At 41.0% G+C, this 16,384-nt stretch overlaps 1 protein-coding gene and 1 long non-coding RNA gene across 4 annotated transcripts in view; one reads left to right on the forward strand and one right to left on the reverse strand.

The window, feature by feature from the left end:
- Positions 1 to 8,820, forward strand: part of CHRDL1 (chordin like 1) — a 59,170-nt gene extending 50,350 nt beyond the window's left edge. For all 3 annotated transcript variants that reach the window (XM_014522593.2, XM_014522594.2, XM_025210834.1), the window contains 4 exons: positions 1,904 to 2,098; positions 3,413 to 3,580; positions 4,893 to 4,982; positions 5,859 to 8,820. In XM_014522593.2, coding sequence (XP_014378079.1) covers positions 1,904 to 2,098; positions 3,413 to 3,580; positions 4,893 to 4,982; positions 5,859 to 5,989 — 584 coding nt within the window. In that variant the 3' untranslated portion in view covers positions 5,990 to 8,820. The remainder of the gene's footprint in view (positions 1 to 1,903; positions 2,099 to 3,412; positions 3,581 to 4,892; positions 4,983 to 5,858) is intronic.
- LOC112551195 overlaps positions 582 to 16,384 on the reverse strand; it is a 54,003-nt gene continuing 38,200 nt past the window's right edge. The window contains exons 3-5 of the long non-coding RNA XR_003095413.1: positions 15,762 to 15,880; positions 1,881 to 1,994; positions 582 to 1,499 (exon numbers count right to left, since the gene is read on the reverse strand). This is a non-coding gene — a long non-coding RNA (uncharacterized LOC112551195). The remainder of the gene's footprint in view (positions 1,500 to 1,880; positions 1,995 to 15,761; positions 15,881 to 16,384) is intronic.

The following is a 16,384-nucleotide window of genomic DNA, read 5'->3' on the forward strand; positions in this document are numbered from 1 at the left end:
CTTCTCAGAGAATGAGATTGCTCTGTGATGGAAATCAGTGCTGACCACGACTTTTCTTTTGTTCAGTGCAATTAGCATGTGTGTTTTATTAATTAAAGCACATAAACCCTGAGATGTTTTAAAAAGGTAAAAATGGACAAACAACAGTTATACTGACATGCAAATCTTGTACCAATACAGGGACACAGAAAATGACATTTCCATATATACAGAGTGGTTACAGTAGAGATTTGGGACCTGGAACTTCTGGGTAACATTTCTGTTTTGGTTATAGATATCTTCTGTTATCTAGGACTAGTTATTTAACCTTTCCTTGCCTCAACTTACCCATCTGCAAAACAGGGATAACTGGCACATCTTCAGGTTCATTAATGCGCTGTAGTTACTGTGCATTAAGTTTAGTACTGTACTTGTATAACCAAGTACTAAATCTATGCACATAACTGGTGCTACTGTGCAGTAGCACCTGCACAAAGCTTTTTAGTGATGCTAACTGTGCAGTAGCCTAATACTACTGTGCAGCAGTGTATTAGTATGGTTTTGCCCTGCACGCTACTGCACAGTAGAATAAAGCTACTGCACAGTTAGCATCTCGTATAGACACAACTATAGATACCTAACACCTAAACGATAATTACTCCTGTCTACAAATATGGAGAAAATAGGAGACAATTATGTTTGCATAGCATCTGGAGAAATCTGGTTGAAAAAAAGCTATATGAAAAGCATAGTAATAATACATTTTTAAAACATGTGAGAAGTATCTTTACAACAAAATATTTGAGTGTTTAACCAATTTTATCTCATTTTTACTGCTTCTTTTTTTCCTCATTATGTTCTTAGGGTAAGGAGAACACTTCATTTGTCTGAAACAAATTATTTCCACCTCTATAACAAAAACAGCTCTGAAGAAATAGTAAAAAAGTAATAAATTATTAAACCAAATGATAGTATAACCTCCATGAAAGACAATCCATTACAAAGAACACCCACCATAAATCTTGGTAACTTAGTAAAACATAAGCCAGTTGGTCACATCTGTTACCAGTTAGATGTAAATTTCAGATTACAGATAAAAATTAAATTGCTTTTGAAAGTTACAGGCAAAAGAGGAACATATTTAACAAATAAAAGCATTAATAAAAATGATGGCATATTAGAAGAATTAGAAATATTTACAACATATCCAAGCTTCATTTTAATTGCTTTTTCAAATCAGACTGTCCTTTCTTTCACCTTTTTGGTTTAGTTTGCATTCTGCGTTATATATATGAAATGTTAAAAAGAAGCAATGTTTATAAGGCAAATCCAGGCTCTGTGTAAACTGACATAACTCCATTTCAGCGAGAACTGAGTCTGCTTTCAGCAGATATGGATTTTTCCACTGTTCATTGGCCTGCTGTAATGCCCTGCTTCCCAGGGGTGTTGTGAGAATAAATTAATTGTGGCCCAGGGCTGGTCTCCTCCTGGCTTGGGTCTGGAGCAGAAGCAAGTTCAGTCTGAAGAAATGTGTGGGTACATAGTGCTGAGTGAGGATCATAAGCCAGCTGGTAGGGACAGAGGGCTCAGAGCAAACATGCATGAACTAGAGGAGAGCCAGTCAAACTTTGCACCCACGCACACCCACAAATCCCAATGGAATCAGAGATAGGGCTTTGAAATTAAAACTCCCATTAATATCAAGAGGGGAGAGATTGGGCTGGAAAACAGTAGTGGAAAATATACCTTAAGTAGGGGTACATAATTTAGGAGTATTGGAGACTGCACATAAATGAAATTGTTGCCTCATGCACTAAACCAGAGGTTACAATTCAATAATGGCCTTCCTGGAACCGTAGGAAATCTTTACCATACAAAGTAACTTTAAAAGATGTCATTACCTTCCTCTCCTGTTCTGTTGTAGTCTGTGTTTCAAATGGGAAAACATACTCACACGGTGAATCTTGGCATCCTCATCTCCGGGCGTTTGGAATCGTTGAGTGTGTGTTGTGTACCTGCAACATCACCAAACAAGAATGTAAGAAAATTCACTGTCCAGAACAATACCCCTGCAAATACCCTCAGAAAATAGAAGGAAAATGCTGTAAAGTCTGTCCAGGTAAAACAAAGAGTTGATTGCAGACTGCCTTTTTGCTTTGGATGCTAAAGGGTTTGACCTAGGTCTTTGGTCAGCACAATAAGAAAAAAAACAACTTTTGTCTCTGTTGCTCTGTTTTGTCTTGAGGGCAATCTGTGCAAAACAGAAGAGATGGAGCATTCAGTCTTCTGAGCCCTCCCCACTTGTAATTCAACAGATAGAAGAATTGCAGAATTAGTCCTGCATATTCTGACCCCTCCATTCCATCCCTCTCTAACATTAACATGACTTTTTGACATCTGTTCAGAACAAAATCTGTCCCACACCCTGAGATTCACTTTCTTCCTGGAAATGATTCAAGAAAATTCTCATTCTCCCAGCTCAGCCCATTTATAATCATCACAATATATTCAATTTATTTTCTAGCACTGGGATATTTACACTAAGATAATATATGTTCTGCGTTCAAAGCATATACCATTAGAATTCAGAAGTCTTGGATAAAAATGTACTTGTGTCAATAATGTAAACTAGATTCTTAAAATAAATGCTAACAGAAAATGGCTTTATAGATTTTTTCCACAATGCTAATCAGGTGATTCATTTTTTACAGGAAATTCATGTAAATGGGTAAATAGAGCTAGTAAAAAAGCCGTTAGTCAAGTGTAATGTTTTGTCAAATGATTGATTGTGTTGAATATAAGAAGAAATGTTTAAAATATACCAATGGTTGTTGGGTGCCCAGTTGGTTTTTGCATTTGATTTGAGATGCTCCAGCAGAAATGCTCTGAACAAGCACGTTTCACAGCCACCTGCCCAAGTGGAGGGGCAATAAATGGCCCTGTGCCATTGTGTCTTTATATTTCTACTTCACAAGGGTTTGGGGAGCAGCAAGAGCCTGATTTGTTGAAATGCTGAACAGCATCCATAGCTCTCAGTGAAGCCAAATGGCAGATGAGGGCACTCAGCAAAATCTGACTAAGAGCCCTGAGTAGAAAATTAAATAGAAGCAGAAACCTGCTTTTTAAATCTAAGTTATAAATCAAATCTCTAATGTCTGAGATTTCCCCATGCCTGTGAAAACACAGGATGCTTTCCTAAAGTCCTAAAGTCTGTGACTTGCATGTGTTAAGATGAAACACACTAAATAAAAATCAAAATGCCTTGCCTCTTACCAGGTCTGAACATTAGGCAGAACAGTATCTTACTGAATACCAGGAGCAGGACTTGAATGATCATTTTAGGGGAATTCATACATTTAAAACACTTGCTTGGCAGTGTGAGCCTAGTAAGTTCTGAAAGGCATTGTTAAAGCTTCATTTGTCTCTTCTACAGAAGAAATGCCAAGTCAGAGCTTTGACAGCAAAGATGATTTTTGCGGCGAAGAGACACTTCCTGTCTATGAATCTGTCTTTATGGAGGAAGGAGAAACCATCAGAAAAATTGCAGCAGAGACTGAAAATCCACCTCAAGTAGAAATACATGTTTGGACAATTCGGAAAGGTGTGCAGAGCAAATTATTTCTTTAACTAGTGCTTTCTTCATTATTTAAAGCCCCAGTAAAGGTTTACAAATATTGGCTGCTTAGGACTTTACAGCAAGCCTTATCCTTTATTCTAGGCCAGTGGTTCTCAACCTTTTTTGTACCAGGACTCATTTGTAAACATCAATGGCCAGCCCCAATACAGTGCCCCTCACTCCCAACCCACTGCCCTCACCCCCAGGCCCCAGCCCCCCGGTGTGTAGCGCAGAGGGAAGGTGTGTGGGGTGGGGGGGACCCAAGCAGCCCCTTGCAGGCTGGAACTCTGCTAGCAAGCAAGGAAAAAGCCACAGTTTCCCATGTTTTTCTTTAAAGGAGAATCCATTTTTAAAGTCTATTTGCAACCCTTTCATATATTCTTGTAATTCACCTGGGTTGTGATCCCTGGGTTGAAAAACATGGCTCTAGGCTGCTTGGTCCTTTACTGTGACAGCTTTTATTTTCCTATTACAGAAGCATAAATCTGCCCCACTTCTGTCAAACTCTCTTAGTTATTACTTACTAGTACTGTACTGCAGAGTCTATAATACCTTTTTGAATAGCTCTAATTTTGCCCAGGTGAGGGCAGTGTTCAATTTAGTTCAGTTTAATTAAACTAGAGATAGGTGCCGAAATACTGAAGTATCCAAATTTTGAAAATTTGGGATGAGCTTTGATAGACTCATTTACTCAGAATTTACAGGTAGCTCTGAGACCCCCTTTTAAATTCAAAATAGTTTTATTCTCTACTTCTTAAAAAAGAGAAAAGGTACAGTTCATACATTCTTAAGATCATTTTAAAGGCAAAGCTATACTTAAATCGATGCAGTCAACCATCAGAAAGGTGTGCACAAGATGCATGATACTGAGTGTTGCTGGCATATGCACCCAGTTGGACACAAACCCTTCTGGTACATCTTCTGTTGGCTGGCTGCAGTTAGATAAAATAATGATCCAAGTCAGATTGTCACTGCTTTTTCTCAAGACACCAGTTTTTGGCTTGTGCTCTGATCCTGTCTTCAACTGTAATGGAGATGGCTTGAGTCGTATGGGCCAGTGAGGAAACTAAGTCTCCTATCTCTGTAACATTCTCCACCACTTCAAAACCACAACATTAAAATACTGAAGCAGCAAATGAAATCAATTAAAATATGCTGAACATACAAGTTATTGGTAAGGGTTATTCTACAATGTGGTTCAACATGCTGGTAGTTCTAGATATAATCAGAACAGCAAGATTGGCCAGAGCAATATATGTGTCTTCAGTTACATGCTCTTATCGTTTGCTGTGCACAGGGATTCTGCGTCACTTTTACATTGAGAAAATATCCAAGAGAGAATTTGAAGATCTTCCTTACTTCAAGCAAATAACCAGGACAACTCCAAGTGAGTAACATTTTTGTGACTTGAGATTTCAGTTTTCAATATAATATTAACCTTGAAAAGTGTTCCACTTTATTCAAAAGCTTGTCTAACTTTATCCCAACTGGTCCAGCAAAAAAATATATCACCCCCCAAAAATCCTTGCTTCTCACTTAATTCCTGGATCACCATCATGGCTATAGCATCACTCTAACGCTATTAACTTTACTCCACAAACTCAAATAAATTTGCTACTTTTCTTCCAACATCTGGAATCAATAATTTGTGAATATAAATTAAAATAATCAGAATGCAGCAATGTGAAAAAAATTAGAGTGATTTTGTCAGTTTTCTGTTAGCATCTTGTCATTCTGAGAAAGCCCACAGGGAAATATATAATGCTGTTCATCTCATGATTTGAAACCTGGAGCAACATCAGTGACAAGCAGACTTCTAGTTGTATAAAAGAAAATCTACACATGCTAGTACCCAACAAACATGATTTGCAAATACAGAGGTAGGTAGAGTGAAAGTTGTGTGAGACCTTAACCTTGTTAAACTTGTCTCTTCTACTTTGCTTTGCTTAGGTTCAGTTTCTAATACCCTTCTGGCATATGGCACAATACTTTATTTCGTAAGTGGCTGAAATCAAGTAGGACTACCTATACAGCAAGGAGCAGAGTAGGGAGATCAGAATCTGGCCCTTAATGTTTTTCTAATGTAATTATCTTTCAGGGATATACTAAATGATTGTAAGATATTTCAGATATTTTCCATGGGAGGGTTGGAAACTCTTCCTTCAAACATTTTGAATTTGTTTGGATAGTGCTTGTAAATGACTCAAAGTTGCCCATGCCCTTTCTAAGTCAGTATCTCTCTGCTTTGTGTTTTTGTTTTCAGGCCAGTGGAAAATATTTAGCGAGGGAGAAGCTCAGATCAGCCAAATGTGTGAAATCAGAGTGTGCAGGACTGAGCTGGAGGATTTGGTAAAGGTTTTGTACCTTGAAAAGTCTGAAAAGGGTCACTGTTAAGGAAGACAAGCACTGGAGAGGGAAACACAAGAAAACTTATGAAAACTTGGATCTGCAGCTGGACTGCAGGCTTATTTTGCTTAAGTCAACAGTTGCCCTAAAAACCAAAACTATAATGCAGTAATTATTCACATCATGCACAGCAAATTTGCTGCTTTATGTGTAGTGGTCTGTGTCAACCATTTAAATATCTCCTCAAAAAAGACTAGAAGGCTCTGTATTATTGGCAGGGGAAGGGGAAAGGGAGACTTTAGTTTCTTAGAGTTGCATTTCTTTACAAGTTAAAAAAGAAAACAGAACTTTTTTTATTTGGCAAGTTGTTCAAGCTAATGAAATGAAGGACATATAATAAATGTGGAGGAGTTATGGAGAGCATTATTTCCTGTGCTGAGTTTATACTACTTCTGGTGTTGAAATGACTCATATTTTTTCTAGCAGGGGGGAAATAGAAGTGATACAATACTTGTTTTTGAGACATAAAAACAGATTTAAACTAACGAGCTTCTAACCAGTCTACTGCCATTTGGATGATGTCTCGCAGTTGAAGGAACTGAGTACCTAAGTGGAACAGCAGGTGTTAGTGGGAATTACTGTATTTTTGTAAAAATTTAAGAAAATGTTCACTTCTAAGTGGTTTTCACTTGGTTTCCGCCACCCACTTCTCCAAGTGAAAAGTGAAATATCAGCTCTCTGTTGCAGCCCCAATGTTGCATTCTCACAGGCCCTGTTAACACACAGCCTCAGATGATAAACTGCTTTTACAAACTAACATGGCAGGAGAACACAAAGCACTTGGATCATTATTGAAAATCCCTAGAAGGTTAAAGTCACAGTGATTAATGACTTATTAGATGTCTTGGATATCACATAATTTATTACCAATAATTGCCACAATAACAGTGTTCTGCATTGTTCTGACTGTGGCTGCTCCAATCTCAGCAAACGTAACGTCAAGGGCAAATCTCTCCAATGGCAAAATAATGAGCACTTATATCAAGCCATTATGTTATGGCACCTCCGTCATGACCGTTATTTTCATACAAAAAGAAATCCAAGATATTCAGTTGATCTGTAGTTCACGGGTGAAAGTTAATTATAGTATCTGCATAATGTCCTTGATAAAGGTCATTTCTGGTTTCGAAGAAAAGTTCTGTATTAAAATATAAAGCCATGGCTTTGAAAACGTGGCCTCTAAGGAGCCATATGAAATCCCATTACACCAATTTGTGGTTCCCATCTTGAATTCACTTCCAAGGACCAATTGACTGTGGCTGCATTATCTTCCACTTTTTATTCCAGAATTAGACAGGAACATTGCTGTTCAGACACATATTAAAAACAAAGCCTTAAGGAAGTGGCTTCAGATCAAGCTTCTGGCTCTCCTGGGATTAAAGTTCATAGTAGCAGCCACAATTTTTGGTGCTCATTGTACCTTAAAAAAAAATCCTGCCATGCCATCTGCTCCACCATGATTTTCCAGTGATGGCATGCTAGGTCTCCCTTTGATTATGTGCATGTTAATAAAATGTATTAAGGTGCATGATATTCAGTGCTGAAAGCCACTGACCCAGTTCTGGCTCCAGAAATACTATTACAGTTTTTGAAGGAGCTCTGGTCCTAGTCGTGAACTCCTTGCACCTCCCTGTGGCAGCTGCTACAGTCCTAAGAGGCAGTCAGCTTTTATGCTCTTCCAGTCGTACCAGTGCTTCTTGCAGTAGCCAGGAGTGCAGGGAAGGCATTAGCAATAAGGAGCAAATAGGCAAGTGAGGGGCGCAGATGGCAAAGTGAACAGGAGAAACAGGGGGACTAAGTGAAGACATAAGGATTTGGGGAAGGATATATACCCATTGTTTTATATACATGTTCTTCATAGCATTCCTGGCCCTGTGCCAGGGGAGAGAGCAGATTTTTAAGAGCACTCTCATCCCTATCACAAAACAACGTGCCAGAAGAGGGCACCTCTGACATCCAGCTTTGATTTGCAAGAACAAAACACTCTCTTTGATGTCAGTAAAATCTTATGGGATCAGGATAAGGCACTGACACTACTAAGCACGTGCAAAGCCCTGACTATATCTGGCCAAAAAAGATCCTATGGCATTTCTCATAAAAGAGATCATTCCTTGTGCTGGCCAAATTGGGTAATAATATTTTCCTTCCTTAAATTCTCTTCTGTGTTTAAAATGGGTGGGGTGATTGCCCCTAGTCCTAAATTGTTTGTGTAATGTTGCTGTGTCATATTAAACAGCTGTACGTACCACTTCAGAGACAGTCGCAATGTAGTTGTGGGAAAAGCAGTTTGTAAAGCACTTTAGGGTCTGTTGGGTTGAAATGTGCTGTAAAAATGTAAAAGTTTACTATAAATGCTCCAATAGCGCATGTATTAACATGAACATTCCTTGGATGAAGATATAGCAAAAGACATCCTAAAGAGCCACAGACAAGCTGGGCTATGTTCGGCTCACCACTTGGTACAGTGCGTTTGTAGCAGTAGCTAATGAACAAAGACTGTTATGTGGAAAGTGTACACCGTTTGTATTATTTGTGCAGAAGGAGACAAACTGCCTTTTGTATTTGTGACAGAACAGGTGGGGTTCAGATTGTGTATTTATTTGTATGATAAACACTTTTTAAGAAAAAAAAACAAGTACCATTTAGTAAATGAAGTTTTTACATTTTTACAGTTTCCTCTCACATAAGACAATAAAGTCCACAGTGTCATGGTTTTCATTCTCTTCACAGGACATAAGCCCAATATGGTACTTATTTCTGTACTTGCTCTATCATTTTGATCTGATTTTATAAATTAATAAACTCTAAAGTTGTTAATAAAAAGAACTTCTCTCAATGAAGTGGCAGATCTAAAATGTGTGGCTTCAATCCACCTGTTTGCAAGTATGTGACAGTTACTCCTTTAAGCCCGTCACTGCCTTCAACAGGAACCAGCTAAGTCAGCAAACCTAGCTTGAGGGAGTGGTCCAATGAAAACAGTGAACTAATTGTGTGAATAAATTCTGGGATTAGCCAAGGAAATTAAGTGAAGGTCTTTTAGACCCTTATTTGGAGGACTTGAGGATTTGAGGTACACCAGTGTACATCAACTCAGTTGACTTCAATGGGACATAGGCATGCACTTATGACCTCAATTCATCGGCACTAGCAGGCAAAACCCCATGCAGAAGAGTACAGATTTTGAATATTTTGTTGGTATAAAATGAGGTAACAAAACCATTTATGACAGAAATAAATATGACAAGCTACATACCTTGAGATAGACAGGGAAATGAGTATGTAGAGACAAAGCCCTTTGCCCAGCCACAGCACCAACTATTCATTAAGAGCTTGGAGCTTAGCAGAGAGAAGATGCCTGTATTTCATTTATCTCTACATCACTTTAAGGGCACTGGCAGAAGTGACATTTTGTTGTGTGATTGGCCCCCAAAAGTGTTCTCCAGCCGGCCATGCCCTGATGAGTGCACAGCTGCAGAGCACTTTAAAAGTGCCCAATCGCATAAATTAATCCTCATATTAACCCTCAGATGAAGACGCTCCAAAGCACCCCAGAGGGGGGGTGCTCCAATCCACCTGACCCCCTCCAGTGCAGGCTGGAAAAACCCCAGCCTCTCCCTCTCCTCCCTTCTCTCCCTCCCATCCTGCAGACAGCACCAGAGCTGAGGGCGAAGGGGTGGGACTAGGCAGGAGAGGCTGCAGATAGGCAGCCTTGCTTTGCTGGATCAGCTCCAAAGTGGAGCTCAATTTCCCACCCTCCACCCAACAGCAAATGTCTGTTGGGTCAGGGGGGTCACTAACTCATGGTGCTTTCTGTGAAACATCATGAGTTACAGTGGGGAGCTACACATCTGTCAGTGCCCTAAATGACCCAGTGTTGGGCTAGCCATTCTTATGTAGCTCACCCAAGTGAAGCAGCCCTAGAGTTGGGCCCAAATGCTGCACTAACACTAATAGAGTTCTCTTATCACCATTATTATTGAAAGTTCATCTTTTACATACTGTAAGCAGGTTGCCTTGTCTGTGGGGTTCTCCAGGTAGGTTCCTGCTCCATGAGGTGCTCCCCAGCCAGTCCATACTGATAAAGCCAAGTCTTTAAATCAGCAAAACAAGCAAACAAAACCTTTTTGTCTTGTTTGCTGCACTAACACTAATAGAGTTCTCTTATCACCATTATTATTGAAAGTTCATCTTTTACATACTGTAAGCAGGTTGCCTTGTCTGTGGGGTTCTCCAGGTAGGTTCCTGCTCCATGAGGTGCTCCCCAGCCAGTCCATACTGATAAAGCCAAGTCTTTAAATCAGCAAAACAAGCAAACAAAACCTTTTTGTCTTGTTCCTGATAGTGGGGGGGGGGGCTGCTCCCTCCATGTAGCCAGCAGTTCAGCCCACCACCTGCCCCAGACTCACAACTGTTCCCTCATAGTCAATGCACAAACTAAGTCTATTCCATCTCGGAGGAAAGGCAGCAAGAGGGCACAGCAGCCCCCCTGGCTCTCCAGGGACCTAGCAGATCTCCTGAGGCTAAAAAGAAAGGCCTACAAAGGGTGGAGGATGGGAGTCACCTCCAAGGAGGATTATTCTGCACTGGTCCGGTCCTGTAGGGATCATACCAGGAAAGCCAAGGCTGCAACTGAACTCCAGCTAGCTTTGAGCATCAAGGACAATAAATCTCCTGAGGCTAAAAAGAAAGGCCTACAAAGGCTGCGTAACCAGATGGGGCAACTGACAACTGACGCCCAGGAAAAAGCCAACCTATTAAATAGGTACTTTGCGTCAGTCTTTCATCAGTCCCATGGGACGCCCATGCCCGCTACAGGGCCGGGAAGTCCGGGTGAGGGTGATCCCCTGCTCTCCTTTAATGCTGACTTCTGAAGGAACATCTTGAGAAGCTGGATACCTTCAAGTCAGCTGGCCCTGACAATCTTCACCCCAGGGTACTCAAGGAGCTGGCGAGCATCATAGCCCAGCCTCTAGCAAGGATCTTTGAAAACTCTTGGCACTCTGGTGTAGTGCCCGAAGACTGGAAGAAGGCCAATGTGGTGCCTATCTTCAAGAAAGGGAGGAAAGTGGATCCGGCTAACTATAGGCCCATCAGCCTGACTTCTATCCCGGGGAAGATCTTAGAAAAGTTTATTAAAGAGGCCATCCTTAATGGACTGGCCGACGCCAACATCTTAAGGGATAGCCAGCACGGGTTTGTTGCGGGTAGGTCTTGCTTGACCAATCTCATTTCCTTCTACGACCAGGTGACCTATCACCTGGACAAGGGAGAAGAGATTGATGTCATATATCTTGACTTCAAAAAAGCCTTCGATCTGGTGTCCCATGATCGCCTCTTGGAGAAACTGGCCAATTGTCGCCTTGGGTCCTCCACGATCCACTGGCTGGAAAATTGGCTCCGGGGTCGGACCCAGAGGGTAGTAATCGATGGAAGTCACTCATCGTGGTGTCCTGTGACCAGTGGGGTCCCCCAAGGCTCTGTCCTTGGACCCATACTGTTCAACATCTTCATTAATGATGTGGACACTGGAGTCAGAAGCGATCAGAACTGGCCAAGTTCGCCGATGACACCAAACTTTGGGGCAAAGCATCCACACCAGAAGACAGGCAGGTTATCCAGGCTGACCTGGACAGGCTCAGCAAGTGGGCGGACGAGAATCTGATGGTGTTCAACGCCGATAAATGCAAGGTTCTCCACCTTGGGAAAAAAAACCCGCAGCATCCTTATAGGCTCGGCAGTGCTATGTTGGCTAGCACTATGGAAGAAAGAGACTTGGGGGTCATCATTGACCACAAGATGAACATGAGCCTGCAATGCGATGCGGCGGCTAGTAAAGCGACCAAAACGCTGGCTTGCATCCATAGATGCTTCTCAAGCAAATCCCGGGACGTCATTCTCCCCCTGTACTCGGCCTTAGTGAGGCCGCAGCTGGAGTACTGTGTCCAGTTTTGGGCTCCACAATTCAAAAAGGATGTGGAGAAGCTTGAGAGAGTCCAGAGAAGAGCCACGCGCATGATCAGAGGTCAGGGAAGCAGACCCTACGATGACAGGCTGAGAGCCCTGGGGCTCTTTAGCCTGAAAAAGCGCAGGCTCAGGGGTGATCTGATGGCCACCTACAAGTTTATCAGGGGTGACCACCAGCATCTGGGGGAACGTTTGTTCACCAGAGCGCCCCAAGGGATGACGAGGTCGAATGGTCACAAACTACTTCAAGATCGTTTCAGGCTGGACATAAGGAAGAATTTCTTTACTGTCCGAGCCCCCAAGGTCTGGAACAGCCTGCCACCGGAGGTGGTTCAAGCACCTTCATTGAACACCTTCAAGATGAAACTGGATGCTTATCTTGCTGGGATCCTATGACCCCAGCTGACTTCCTGCCCTTTGGGCGGGGGGCTGGACTGGATGATCTTCCGAGGTCCCTTCCAGCCCTGACGTCTATGAAATCTATGAAATAGTTGGCTTCCCTACTGATTTTTTCTCTGGGATTTTTAAGCTCCCAGTGAGCTACTCCTTGATCAGCAGCCTCCTGGCAGCTGCAGCTACTCAGCAGGGCTGGCCCCTCTTAAGGGGACGGAGCACCCTGTTACACATACATGTTAGTAATTTATATACAAGAAACAATATGAAAAACAAAGAAGAAGAAAGGTGGCTTTTTGCATAAATTGGGACTCCGGAGATCTTATTTTTGAGCCTTGCTAGTGTTTTCCATATGAACTTGGGAAGGCAAGTCACTAATTGTGCTTCAGTAGATTTCATCTGTTTTCTCAAAAAAAAAGCTCTCAGGTTTGTTTAGCATAAACTATCTTTAAGAAATTTGCTTTTTAATGCAGTGCCAGTAAAATAAACTGTACAGTAGATCTAACTTATCAGAAACGGGGCTCTAATTCATGCTGGGCCACAGAAGATAGGCAGCACGGCCTCACTATGATACAAGGGTCTTGAACCATACTTTGGTGCAGGAGTAAGCTTTTCTTTGCTTGCCCTTTGGCAAGTGCAGCAATTCAGTCAGCAAGGTACTAGTAATTCATGTAAGCAAAGCTCTGAGGCATCCAACTAAAACAACTTACTAGGCCCTGAAGCTTATGAAATCAATACAGGACATATTACATAATGTGAACAACTAAACCTCAAGATCACCCAGAAAACACTGAGATAACAAGTCTGTGCTACATGAAAAATACTAGTACAGGATAACTTTGGATAAAATCAGAAAAAAACCTGCAATCAACATAAATGACATAAAACTAAGACCATTAAATCTTGGAAAGGTAAATGTGTTTGAGACAAGAAGCTGTACAGCTGGGATGTATTTCAAACCTAAAGTTTAAGTTCATTGGAAATTTTTCTTTAAATTATTTTCTCTTCTTTCATTGTAATCTATATATTCATCTTATGTTCAAGTAAATCTTTCTCCTCCATTTATTAAGCTTCTGTTACAAGGCTAAATATTTCCCCCTTACTACTAGGACACATTCTTAGCATGCGCCAACATTCTCTTCCACAGCTGTTTTTATTCCAACCCCATCATCAACTTATGTGAGCACCTTCAAGTAAGGCAGTAGTGCTCAGTCTTTTAGCCCCACAAGTCAAATGAGGTGTGCAGGGCTGGTCCATGGGTCAGATAAGACCCCATGCCACAGGATCAGGTCCACACACCTAGATCTGGACTGTGCTGCCTCTGCCTGGCCCCATATACTGGGATCAGAGGCCTGGGACACCACACTGCCTCTGCCAGGTTCCATGCATTAGGATCGGGGCTCCAGGACCCTGTACCTCCTCCACTATGACCCATATGTGGGGATTAGGCTCCAGACCCTCATGCCACCTCTGCCCAGCCCCACACACTGGGATTGGGCCCCGTGCTGTCTTGCAAATCAAATCTAGCATGCAGGTGACAAAGTGCCAGGGTCTGGGTTGGCTGATGGGCATGGGGTTGAGCACCCCTGTAGCAGGACCTTGGGTGAAATAACATATCATTCTGTGTATCACAGAGCATGAATCATCTTTGGCTCATGTATGGGAGATAAAGAAGGAGCTACCCTATTTAATGCTGTGTTCTGTTGCAATGCCTTTTACACACACACACACACACACACACACACACACACACCCTCTGTTTTCATGCATCTTCTATTAGGACCAGAGCTAAAGCCATTTTACAATACAGATTATTAATATATCCAAAATAATTGATAACACATGAAGACTTTATGTAATTTTGGTGCACTGTTTGATGCCTATTTTGTTACCCAGCTCCTTCAAAAGCCAATACTTCTGACATCTCTTGTATGGGGACTGGAAATTGACACAGCTAATCCTCATTTCCAATGATTGCTTTTCTTTGGGTTTTAAGAAACGTGTTGTTCTGCACTGAGGTTTTAAAACATTCCACTGCATTCAGTATGCAATAAAATGAAAATAATGCCAATGAATAAACACACAAAGTATAATCCATAACCCTGTCCCTTTCTAACATAACATAAAAGCAACACAACTGTAAGCAAGAAATCGAATCAGCCAGACAAAATGCAGAAGTCAATTTCAAACCAAGGAACTAAGTTTCAGCCTAGATTTCTCTATAGCTAATTCAGTTTGTTCAGATATGGCAATGAGTTTTATTTCAGCCAAAAGCAGCAATAATATTCTTATTGTATTCTTGATTCACCACTGTCAAAGGGATAGATAGTTTAGCTTATTCACTACTCAGGTTGAGAAGCAGTGGAACTAACATACCTATCGAGTGGCACCAGTGCCTTGTGTGTTAACTTTCTTTGCCCAAGGGTGAATTTGAAGTTTTGAAAAATAGTTCTCTCCTTTTTTCCAAGAAGTTCACAATAACTGAGCAAAAAAGTGTGCTAAGGCCAAAGTAAATTCAAGTTGCATCTGGCTCCCATTCAATTCAACTGCAAAATTCCCATTCATTTCAGTGGGAGCAGGTTTTAAAAGGGGCTGACACAGCTCCCACAAATATCAAAGAACATAATAAGTGATTGGATCAAACTATTTGTCCCAGCTGGTCAAGCACAGACGTTTTCCTAACAATATCTTTGCAAAGATTTTGGGGGATTTTCTTCCCCTCCCTGCCCCCCCCCCCCTTACCAAAAATAAATAAATAAATAAAAATCACTGCTTTTTTACTAGTTTTTTTAAAATGGTCAACATTTTTCAGAGAGAGGTAGTCAGTTGTATTAGTCTGAAACCAGGCAGAAGGCAGGGTAGATATGCATCTTATAGATTAACTAAATAAGCTATGTATGCTCTCTTTATATATATATTATGCTCTCTCTTTCACTCTCTCATAAGATTCTAGTTTATGCTCTTTATAGATCTTATTTAGCATATAAGGTACAGATCTACTCTGCCTTCAAAATTTTTCAAAAATTAAAAGTGGCAACAAAAGGTAGTTTTCAAACAGTTCTTCACATGTTTTTCCTGACATTTTTTCTGCATTCTTTTGCCAGCTCTCCACTTTGTAGTGCATCAGTCATCCTGGAAACCTCAGTAGCAAGCCCTGAGAGATGTGATACAGCAGCTGCTTAGTGGCCTCTTGAAGTCATTTCACTGACTTGCTATTGAGGTTAGGGAAAAGTAAAGTACAATTTTGATCATTTTTGTGCTCTGAGATAAAGCACAAACTTGCCTGAAAACAGCTTGTGACTAAAGGAGAACTGCCATTTTGTTTTAAATGTTATGGCTTTGTTGCCACCATGCTCAAAAAAAAGGGAATACTTGCTTTGCAGGGTTTTTCTGACTTGCTTACCTTTTACAGAAGTTGATGTTTGTTCACCATGTGTTTTAGGAAGACATATACTTAAGAGCAATGCAGAAGAGCTACCACGAGAGCCAAGAAGCATACGGTATAGAAATAAGACATAGCTCCTAAAAGAAACAACAATATTTTAAAATGCTATTTAGACAAGGCCTGGATACAAATCTGATGCCTGCTACAGAGGAAGTCTGATTCATGCAAGGCATACAATTTGGTATTTATCAAATAAACATGTGACTAGAAATTCAAAAGAGGTAAATAGTCAAATAACACCCCCTTGGGTGCAGGTAGGGACCATCACAACATCTACTGGCAAGGAGTTCTACCCATATCCTGAAAGGCCAAGAACTATGTAGTATTCAATATCCGTATTAATTACCATGAAACAGAACAAATGAACAGAACAAATATTCTCATATAAACATTCACTGCTACTGCCATAGAATGAGATGAAGGAAAGAGAGGTGATAAGAGGAGAGAAGGGGGAAAAATTGTACTTTTTCTATATCAATGAGAACAAAGGAGATTCAGAGCTTATTTGTACACCCCCTTGAATTAATTTAGTTAAATCAATACAACCCCTGGGTGGATATACTAACACTAGTTTACAACTG

The sequence above is a fragment of the Alligator sinensis genome, unplaced genomic scaffold (assembly GCF_000455745.1).
Source record: "Alligator sinensis unplaced genomic scaffold, ASM45574v1 scaffold521_1, whole genome shotgun sequence".
NCBI classification, from domain to species: Eukaryota; Metazoa; Chordata; order Crocodylia; family Alligatoridae; genus Alligator; species Alligator sinensis.